The sequence below is a fragment of the Cotesia glomerata genome, linkage group LG4 (assembly GCF_020080835.1).
Source record: "Cotesia glomerata isolate CgM1 linkage group LG4, MPM_Cglom_v2.3, whole genome shotgun sequence".
In the NCBI taxonomy this organism is placed as follows: Eukaryota; Metazoa; Arthropoda; class Insecta; order Hymenoptera; family Braconidae; genus Cotesia; species Cotesia glomerata.
Genome location: NC_058161.1, coordinates 7868987 through 7880670, shown reverse-complemented (window position 1 = coordinate 7880670; position 11684 = coordinate 7868987). Strand labels below are relative to the sequence as shown.

The window sequence follows — 11684 nt, the reverse complement described above, 5'->3', positions numbered from 1 at the left end:
AACTCGTATTCTACTGGAAATTATGAGTAAATTATTAGAAATGAAAATTCTTGAAGCATAGCACGTTTTTATGTGAGATAAACGCAATTTATAAAACTCTATAATTGTTGTTCGTTAACTAAGTAATCTTGTTTTTTCTTTTTTTTTTTTTTAACAGAACTTTTATTTATGAAAAAAATATTAAAATTGGTCAGTTTACCAAAAGAAAACTCCGACGAGGATGGGATTCGAACCCACGCGTGCAGAGCACATTGGATTAGCAGTCCAACGCCTTAACCACTCGGCCACCTCGTCCTGATGCTCTGGGTGATTTTAAAATGACATATTATAAGTTTAAGCTTTTTTTGTGATATTGTCCTAAAATTGTTACGACCAATCATTTTCATCTCAATATTACAAAATAATTTTCACTAAACTAATAATCTGGAAAATTTACCCGGCTGAAATTATATTAAAAAACTTCCAATTGCATTTAAAATATGGCTTTTACTACTTTAGCAAAACAATAATACTAACTTTTTAGTGCTTGTTTTTCTAGTGTGATATTATCGTAAAAAATAAAATATCGCCATAAAGATTAAGGTAGCGTGTAATGTGAAAATTTTTCAAGTAAATTATGAAAAAATTTTTATTAGATGGTTACACCAAGACCGATGAATTTTAACAAATTTTAGATTGAATAAAGCCTTGATTTCCATTGGATTATTCTTCACAAACATTCAAGTTATGATATCATTTCCTCAGACATTTCTTTTATTCATTCCTCATCTTCTGAGTTATCTTCTAAGTCACGCAAGTACTCTGTGAAATTTATTATTCTAATCAAGATCACAACATATTATGAAAAACTTAATCTACAGATAATTTTTGTCGGGAAAATCAGATTCGCGAAATAAATGGATTTAGTTGGATAAAAAAAAAATTAATTCATGATTATAAAAGGATTTTAAAAGTCATAAATGTAAAGATAATCGAAACGTATCTCGTAATATTTTGATGCAAAAATGAAACTATTGATCGCTTGGAATTGTATAGTGTAGTAGCGCATTTGGTGCGTTCATAAAAATAATATATTTCATCAAGCGTGGATACAATAAAATATTTATTATCTAAACGGTTAATGAAATTGCTAACGATTTTCAATACTTGGAGGAGGAAAAGGATCACCTACTGTTGATGGCTCAGGAAAGGGAGGAAATGTTTGTTTAGGTTCTTCTACTCCTGAAGGGGTTAGAGGAGATATTGTTGAAGTAGTACTTAAATCCGGAAAAAATAGACCATCATCCCACCATGACTCTGTAGTGGTTGTTGTCGGTTTAGGTGTTGTAGTTGTGGTAGTAGTTGTAGTAGTAGTAGTAGTTGTAGTGGTAGTAGTGGTTGTAGTCGTAGTAGTAGTTGTTGTTGTGGTTGTTGTTGTTGTCGTTGTTGTAGTTGTAGTTGTTGTTGTCGTTGTAGTTGTTGTAGGCTTAGGCGTTGTAGTTGTTGTCGTAGTCGTAGTTGTAGGCTTAGGTGTTGTTGTTGTAGTGGTTGTCGTTGTGGTTGTGGTTGTCGTTGTTGTTGTTGTAGTTGTAGTTGTTGTTGTAGTAGTTGTTGTTGTAGTTGTAGTTGTCGTAGTAATCGTGGTGGTGGTGGTAGTAGTAGTAGTAGTAGTTGTTGTTGTTGTTATGGTGGTGGTTGTTGTTGTTTTTGTTGTAAGTTTAGATAAATCACATGGATAAGGTTCTAAACCATCAGGAAGCCATCGAAACAATTCATTTAAAAGGGTTTCATTGGGTCGAGTACCTGTCTCTACAGCATTTATTAGTTTTTGAATACTTTTATTGAGATTTTCTATAATGTAATCCATTAAATTTTCTATTGATTTTGCTTCATATCCATTTGCACCTATTTGAACGATTAATTTTTGCCGTTCATATAATAGGTTAAGAATTTGTGTTAGTTGTGCAGTAAATATACAACGATGTGGTACTGTGTGAGTAATGTTAAGAGCGCACAAATCTTCTTCGGTTAAGTTCCCAGAGAACCTGCTACCTCTTTCTAACCTGCAATAAAAGTATTAATAGTCTATAATTGTTTCTCAAAATTTATAATTGTTGGAATTAACTAATTAAATCATAATATTATTGATTAATAATAATAGTATCAACGAGATTACAATATTAAGCACAATACTCTGAAAATCATAAGGTCAATAATAAATTGTTCTCAACGAACAGCATTCATTACTCAAGTATTCTAAATTAGTTAAAAACACTTAATTATTGATACTTGTTTTTTTAATTGCAAATCTACGATTTTCAGTGATATCATTTATTCAAATTTATTTATCTACCTTTGAGTTAAAAGAGACGTATTACTCGTCTTACAGGTAATATTAATGCTTCTGTCTTGTTCTGGAATAGGTGAATAAAGGCCTGTCATTCTTGCCAAATAATCTATTCTAGCTATGATCACAGGTATATAATTGTTATTTAATTTCATGAGTCACAATAAAATTAATTATTCATTATTACCGTAATTTAAATTACCAAGATCGTGAGAGTTTAATTTCGACACATTTACGTCAATAGCAGTATTTTTGAATTTATCTGAATAAGTAAATATTTTGTTATAAGATTCTGCTGTCCAAAGGACAAGCAGAGCTTTATAAATTTGATCAACACTAGATTTCCTCATGGAGATTAAAATTAAACTAAACTAAAATATACGATTAGAATTTAATTACAATGTATACTCACAATTTTATCAATGACAGATTTATAATTGGATATTAAATATTGATTATGATTTTAATCCCCGTAAATATAATATATATACCGGAGTAAATTGAATACCATAAAAGTTATAAGCAGTATACTTTTATTACAATAATAATAATAATAATAATAATAATAATAATAATAATAATAATAATAATAATAATAATAATAATAATAATAATCATGAAAATAATAATAATAATAATAATAATAATAATAATAATAATAATAATAATAATAATAATAATAATAATAATAATAATAATAATAATAATAATTATAAGTATAATTATAATAAAAATAATAATAATAATAATAATAATATTTTAAATTGACTAAAGAGAGTTAAATGATTTATTGTGCAGGGAGAATATTCTCAATATCATTGTTTTTAAATTTATTGCATCTTTACTTAATATGTAAATATAAATATATGTCATGCTTAACTATCAAGGATTTTATAAATAGAAGTATTACACAAGATGATAAAATAATTAACGATAATTTTAAGATTGTACTTGTTATATTATACTTCAATTTTCGTCTTATTGATAATGTAATGAGTTACAACTAAACTTCCTTCATTTTTTTTATTTTTCTTCGATCTTACGCTGCATAGCTTTGTAAATGCGTTTTATAATTTCTGGAAGAGGTGGATCTTTAGGGTCAATATTTGTTAATATTTTACGCTCATTTTTTGCGAAGAATTGTAAGAATCCTATTTTTTGTTCCATTTGGTATATTTTTGCAATCAAAACACAATTTTCATATACTATTTTAATGGCAAAGGATTCTTTTAAACAGTATTTTGTCCAAAATCTATGCATTACCCCTTGCATTCGTCTTGCTTTTGCTTTAGGTGATAGTTCGAAAAAATCTAAAAATTCAACAAAAACATATACAAAAATACAAAAATAATTTTTTTGTCTTCAAAATTTCAAAATTCTGTATACAAGATAGATATTGATTATAATTAGTGACTTTTCAAATTTGAAAAATCACATATGCAATGTATTATAAATTGGAATTAGGATTTTTACTTACGAGTACTAATTCGATTTGTTATTCTTTTATATATTTTTTCATTAAATCTGTGTATCCTCCGAACAATTCTACAGAATAATGATCGACTTTTATTATTTATGCAGTTAACCATTTTTTCAAGGAATTTAAACTTTCTTTTTAACAAATCTTGCACGGTAAATAAGCTTGAGTTTGTTTTCGGACGAACTAATCCATAATGACCGATGTTAGCCATATTAAAATTAATATCAGACAATACATCCACTTGAGTTATGCCTTTTTTTACTAAAACTAGCAGTAAACAAAAAAAAAATAATGAATAAATACTGATAGATATTCGATGCATTTTGCCACTGACTTTTATTTCACTGTTGACAACTCTTATAAAGCTACGAATATAATTTAACGCTTATCATTTACAAATTTTTAATGCAACAATATATTCATTAGATTGACGTTTCATTGAATTTTATATTTTTTTTTTGACATTACCTGTTGGAAATATAATTTTTTTATTTTATAATTTGTACAAGCGAAAACAAATGATATCCTACTTTCAATTTTTAATGACATCAATCACTAGTTCAAAAATCATTTTACATTTAACAAAAGCTCGCTTACATCTAATTTATTTTAAACCATCACTTGAGTGTAACTGTGTATCGTAAAAGTGCACGAGAGAGTAAAGAAAGATCGATAGGGCGTTGCACCCTTATGTGTTGGCACTTGAATAGTTACTCTGTTTTATTGGTGAAATAACCAGAAATTTCTTTAAAACGCCAAAACGGAAGTAATTTTTAAAATAATACTAAAATAAAAATCTTCTCATATTTGTAAATATTCTGTCGTATTTAAATAATCAGTTATTATTTAAAAATCTATAATTGTTAAGAGAGATAGCCACTGGATTTTTTTTTCTTTTCAGATAACCCGTTTTTGAGAAATCGATGCGATGATGGAGAGGAATTTTATTTCTGGATTAACGGCAACACTCAAATATATAAGGTTTTTTTTATATTATTCAATAAAAATTGATGTAAATATTGTGGGATGTATACTTAACAAAATAAATAAAAAACAGTCCTGACATTCTTTTGTTTTCCAGGCCAGAAAAATTCCCGAAACTAACTCATTTTTTTTCGGCGGTTACGGTGGCTATCCCCCTTAATCACATAGTACACGAGTTTGATATTTTGATTTAAGTTTTTATAAAACGCAACATGTTTTTGAGGTAATTTACAGTTGCTTTAAAAATTTAAACTTAGTCGCAAAAAAATCACCGTGCTTAGTAAGAAGAATTCTACCATAAAAAAGAATCTAAGTATTATAAATTGCTAAAAATTTTCACGATAGGCCATTCAAGCTTATTGATACTCGGACTTACATATCCGATCGTAAAAAAACTAATTTTCATTTTTACCCAATACTTTTTATTTAACATGAACAAATAATAGATCTTCTTTACTAATATATTCATTGGTTTCAATATTATTCTTTTGATCAACATAACTCAAATAAGTGAAAATGTTATCACTTTTACTATTACTTCTATTCCAGAGACTTTAAAATGTGTAACACCTCCTCTACCAGATGTTGCGGTTTTAAAATAAATGTTATTGTTTATAGGATGATGCGGTTTTCTTGCGCAATATGGAGTTAATGGTTTTGTTTTCAGCAATGAGAAAAATAAGATTCTACTTAACTTGAGCTGGGAATCTAGGTATTTTATATTTTTTGTTTTCATCGTAGAAAATTTTCAGTCGGAAGAAAATTGAAGCCACAGCTTTGTAAGATCTCTAATAATTTTTCAATTTTCTCTACGGGAAGTGGAACATTTTTTAATTTGTTTTATTATTTAAGACGTTGAATAACAATAATAATTTATTGATGAAAAAATACATTTTTTGACAATCGTTGTTTCGATTATCATACAAAATTTCTTAATTGGCGAGTCAATATTTATTACTGTTTAAATATTAAATCAATTATTGATTAATAATTAAAAATTGTGTTATGAGGCGTGCAATATTTCAGGTTTTGATGTCATGGAAGAGTTCAGCTTATCGTGATTTAAATATTGATTAACCATTCCAAGTATTTATCCAACTGCGAAATTATCAGATCAATTAACCATCGAACTGTTACTATTTACATTCATTTCAATCGGAGTAAGTAAAGAAATTTTATTTTTTTAATTTATTGAGTATTAAAACTTTTTTTAGAAATAAACAATGGAGAATAACATAATATAGATTGCAATTTGGATTATTTTTTAGATGTCCTTTTGAATTGCATGATGAATTACCTCATTTATGCTTAACACAACAGTAAATAGTAAATAATGCAGGAAACAATGATACAGTAATGTATAGCAGTAAACAATAGGTTTTTCTTCAATTAATTCGATTGAAAAAATCTCCAATATTTTTTTCCAGAATAAATATTACTTTAAAACTTATTCAATTGAATACAGTATCAATTTTTAGCTTATAGTGACACAAAACAACTTTGATATTCAATAAAGCATACATATTCTATTTATGAATCTTTCTCTCTTTCTCCTCTTTTTTTTACTCGAGAACATTGAACTCATATAATAGTTGAACTAGTACAAACTCACAATAATAGTAGTGTTATCGAGTTATCAGTTCATATTCTGTTGTCTTCAACAATACAATGGAGTCTGAAAACAGACACCAGTAGTTTCAAACAAAGAATGTTAAACTCAATGAAATTTATTTATTAATTACTAAAGGTGTTTTCATGACCGAATTGTATATATATAATGAGTGTTTTTTCATGCCGTCTAGGTCAAATAACTAGTAGATGTTGTTCAAGTCAAGAGATGGATACTTCCATCTTCCCTTATTGGTTGAGAGATATCCTCTCTGTATATAAATTCGATGGAAATCCATCAAAATTGAATACTAGTAAAGCTGTAAGCTTGTAGTATCCATTCGAGTACTAAAGATGTTAATTAATTGAAAGAAATGAAAGAAATTATTTTGAATGAGAGTAAAGACAGACTTTTGAAAAAATAAATGGGGTTGGTTGCCAAGCCAGGAATCGAACCTGGATCTCCCTGATAACATGTCAGGAGCTCTGACATTATTTATTAATATTTCAATAATATGTTTGATTATTAGTCACTTTAATAATTATTTCAATTACCATAAATAAGAAATTTATTTTATTTAGCTACACAATATATTATTTTATATAACTACGAATGATAATAAAGCTCACATTTAATTAGCACACAAAAATTAACATTTATCAAGTTTAATTCATAGCTACAAAACTTGATTCTTCATATTTGATTTTTGATTTATTATCATTTCATTGCAAACTAAAGTACGTATAGCTTCATTTTTTCATTGTCGCTGATGAAGAGAATTAATCATTGAATCTTTTCTTTAAAGCTAGAACTAATAAATGCCTAGCTGGGATATTAGGTGAAAACTACCGAAAAACTATCGTCAAAATATATAAACTAACTTATCTAGAGAAGTAGAGCACAGTAATTTTCATAAATGGAAATTCAGAAATTTAAAAGACCGCTTGGATAACAGGATTTAAATCACAGAATTACATTTTATAGTTATTTATTGAACTATTATTATGTTGATTACATTTTAGCCTACAATTTTTTTATACAGCTCTTATTCATAAATTAAATATGAGATTTCCTATCATAGGTTGAAAGAAAACTGAGAATGGTTTTCAGACATAATAAGTGCTGCTCGGAGTCATAAGCGACTTATAATAACTATAGCATGACGATGTTCGTCTTCTATTCCACTCAATGGCAAAGTCAACAATTCCAACAGCATCTACAAAATTCACCGCAATAACATTAGCTGTGTCATAGTATTCTTCGTTGTAAATTTCTAATAGCATGGGCGATATTATATCCGCAGAACTACGAGTAGTTCGATAATTAGTTGAGTTAGTTTCAGAGGTGTTTGTGTTACAATCAGGAATGTAATTTGATTTAACTGCAGCCATCACTACTCTTGGTACGTTGAAATGTACTCTAAAGTTTTAAAGTGTTTAATTTCATGTTTTGAATATCAGAATATTTGATATTAATCCATTTACTGACCTGTCTCTTGGTACAACTGAATTATATTTGGCGTAATACTCTGAATATATTACTCCTCGAACAACTTCAATTAATTTTTCATTTTCTAATTCTTCATACCTAGGTTTGAGTAGAGAATGGTTTTCAGACTCAAAAACATGATCAAGATTTATAATGAGCCGCCTATTTGATTTCCAAATTTCATTCAATGTTAGATTCCATAGATTGGCAGAATTTTTCATCACTGGGTATCCTTCAAATTGTTCTTCAAGGAAAGTTTCGAATTTATCATAGTCATCTTTATTTTTGAAACCTATGGGTGCATTTTTCAAATTAGATTATTTTTGTCACAGTTTTATCAAACTACACTGAGAGAAAAAATTTCTTTTGAAAAAAATGGACATTGTTGTGACAAGAAATGAATTTGTTGCAAATTTTTGACAATTTTATTTCTTAGTTAAAAAAATAAAAATTTTTCTCACAGTAGCTTTCTTGTTGAAAAAAAGTTTTCTAGATTTGGGAAAAAATAATTTTGGAAGAAAATTCCTAAGTTGTCGATTTAAAATAGTTTTTTTTTTCCGAATCTAGAAAACTTTTTTTCTATACTTAATTCTATAAATTAATTTCATATTACAAAATTGCTTATTTCTTTTAAAAGAAATTTTTTCTCTCAGTGCTCGCAAAAAAATTGATTAGTACCTTCTGGAAAATTTCGAAAAGTCAGTAGAATTATTTCTTTAGTTGATTGAAGAAAAAGCTTCATATCCTTTAATTTAGAAAATATTTATAATCAATGTTTATAATTTCAAATATAAACGCGATTAATATTTTTATTTACCCAAAATATTCTTGATAAAGGTATCTGTTTTAAACACTTTTCATTTGACCAATATTTGATGATATCGTTAGGATAATAACCTGGTTGAATTTCAATATAACGAACCCCGTGAACTAACTGAGTATATATGTCTTGATTCTGTAAACAAATATATCATAAATTACCATCCAGAAATATTAATATATAATCTATAAATACTAATTATGTACTTGTGTGACAGTAAATTTTTCAACATAACTCTCCCTTGGTGGTAAATTTTTAATATATGATCCTGATTTATAGCTTCCTGGTAAAATAATTTCACTTAAACGGTACGGACCTATTGAGTTTTTCATTTCATACATCCAGTTACGATGTGATTTTAGACAAATTATTTTTCTTGGTTTATCATTTCTAATCCAAGCAGCAAAATACTCTGAAGAAAAAAAAAACTATGTAATCCACTCAAGAATTTAAAAAATTCTCATGAATTTCTGGGATAGTTTAAAATCAATTTCATAATTTTATAATAACATAAAAACATAGGAAAAAGAACAGAGTGTTTTATGATTCAAGAAAATTTATTCTGAGTGAAAACGATTAATTTTTTTTTTTTTAATTTATGATAAGGTTTCATTCACTCAATTTATAAATTCGTAGATATATATATCAATTACATTGAAGTCTCCCCAAATTTTTTGTTCTTTAACTTTGACTCCCTACTGGGTCTTTAACATTTTCCTATAAATTTGAGACACCTTAGAGTCAAAGTTGGAGAAACTTCACTGTATTAAAAAAAATCAATTAATAATTTATCTGCAAATAATCGATTCTATTAATTTACTATTGCTTATTTTTACTTACCTAAACAAAAGTTTAGCTGAGATATTGCAATATAATTATTTAAAAACGATATTGTTAATGGAGTTTTCACACTACCTCTATAAATTTTCGGTTTATACGTAAAAAGGAGAGTTGCATTGTTTCTATTTGGATTGTTATTATAAATAGCAATTACATCTCCCTTAATAAAATTTTTGTTGTACCAATAAATACTAATTTTACGATTAAGATTCCTATCAATTTCAGCCGAATGTGTCATAATTATTTGGGCATCTTCAAAATCGTCGATTGGTATACAACTTTTTGATAAAACTATGCTAATATTAAGACTAATAAAAATTACAATTAAGTCACGACTTGAAATTAACATGATTTCTTTTTTCTAGTTAATCGTTTAAAAATATTTGAAAATAATGTTACACCAAAAAATCTAAAAACCGAAATGATGCTCATTCACACGGTTTGTTCAAATATACTTTGATAGATACTTTGAACAATGACATATTTCCCCCTGAAATAAATTTTAAGTTTTGTCTAAAAATCAACTAAAAATAAATCTTAATCGGTGTATTATCGTTAATTATAGTTCGATAGTAGTTGATATCAAAGACGTACTTGAAAATTTTTTTACGATACAATCAAAGATTATCTTTGATTTTATTGATATCATATTTTCAGCATATCTGTTTCGAATTGTTAGAATTAAAAATATTCTTATTTCATCGTTATAATCATTAAAAATAGGATTTAGACGGGTAGCGGTATTTTAGAATAAATCATTCGATTATACCATGTTATAGAGCTAGTCCTTCAAATATTGCAACCTTATCCCGTAACTGCAACAATAGTAATCCTGCTAAAATTCATATAAGACCTTGGTTTTACGACTTAACTTTTTTTATCCTTTTAAAAATCAATTCAATCATTCTGAAAGCTAAATCATCTAACATAGATGAAATTAAGAACATAGCTAACATATGAATAAAAAAAAAACCTTAAATAAAAAATAAAAAATTTATTTTTTCATGAGATAGAGCGACATTCCATGGCAGCTCATACTTTAACTAATAAAATTGATAAAACTCGGGCAATTACATTAATTTCTAATGAACTATTTTAAAAACGGGTCTCAGAAACTATACAGAAAAAAAAGTTTACTTGAATCAAGTAAATAATTTTGAAGAATTTCATCTTCTTTATTTGAATAGAAAAAATTTTTCGTCTTCATTCAAGACAATAAAACTCTTTAAAATTATTTTCTTGGTTCACGAATTTTTCTCTTAAATTAAGTTAATTTTTTTTTCTGTGTAATACTCATATAATCATCATAATCATTTAAAAAAAATTTTATTCTCTGAACACTCTCAAAACTTTTATGTTCAATACTACTCTGATCATCACAGTCAGTTGAATCAACAAGTAACAGTTGTCTTTGCTACTTCATTTATCAAAGCCACGTTTGACAGTATGTTTATCTCCTAGTGGAAATAATTAATCGTCGGTTAATATGGATTTACAAGAATCACAATCAAGCCCGTCGCAAAAGTGCGGCTCTTCATCGCTTTCAAGAATGCTGATCTGTGGCTCTATCTGTTCTCTATCAACAGAACTTGCATAATGACTACCACCAGTTTGTACAAGCTCACAACCGCCATGCCCACAACCGATCACACGTGAACTCGTTTGATCACGTCGAAACAGCTAACTTTTATATCAAACCCAATCAGCACGAGTTGAATATGACTTCCTTACTCAGTAACTTGCACTGATAGAAGGATTTGTTTATAGTTAAAAATATTTATTAATATTTAACAAATCATTTATTAGAGACCACTTTTTAGTCATTGACAAATATTTCTTAGTAATTAAAAAGATTTATTAATATTTAATAAATAAATGTCAGATTTATTAAATACAAACAAATCATTTTAAATACTAAGAAATATTTTTTAATACTAAAAAGTAGTCTCTAATAAATGATTTATTAACTATTAACAAATATTTTTTGATATAAATAAATCCTTCTATCAGTGTGGCAGTAAGTTGACGTTTATTCACCCGTAAGTACATCTGTGCTATCAAGTTGATGTCTTGTTTCGGTCGTAGGTTTACGTTAACTTAATGCTATTTGTGTTAATTGGGAATCTATTCAGATTCA

At 27.2% G+C, this 11684-nt stretch overlaps 2 protein-coding genes and 1 non-coding gene across 3 annotated transcripts; all 3 read right to left on the bottom strand.

Moving 5' to 3' along the window:
* Positions 1 to 212: 212 nt before the first annotated feature.
* Positions 213 to 294, bottom strand: Trnas-gcu. The gene has a single exon. It is a non-coding gene; the product is annotated as a tRNA-Ser (tRNA).
* An 835-nt stretch (positions 295 to 1129) lies between these two features.
* Positions 1130 to 2490, bottom strand: LOC123263012 (cell wall protein DAN4-like). The gene is made up of 2 exons (XM_044725526.1): positions 2333 to 2490; positions 1130 to 2042 (listed from the first exon to the last, which is right to left on the bottom strand). The coding sequence occupies exons 1-2, from the start codon at positions 2479 to 2481 to the stop codon at positions 1130 to 1132; spliced, it is 1062 nt and encodes a 353-aa protein (XP_044581461.1). The 5' UTR covers positions 2482 to 2490.
* Positions 2491 to 7505: 5015 nt separating this feature from the next.
* LOC123263011 (PI-PLC X domain-containing protein DDB_G0269228-like) lies at positions 7506 to 9785 on the bottom strand. The gene is made up of 6 exons (XM_044725525.1): positions 9548 to 9785; positions 8914 to 9119; positions 8705 to 8842; positions 8566 to 8632; positions 7888 to 8179; positions 7506 to 7818 (listed from the first exon to the last, which is right to left on the bottom strand). The coding sequence occupies exons 1-6, from the start codon at positions 9783 to 9785 to the stop codon at positions 7506 to 7508; spliced, it is 1254 nt and encodes a 417-aa protein (XP_044581460.1).
* Between the last annotated feature and the right edge of the window lie 1899 nt (positions 9786 to 11684).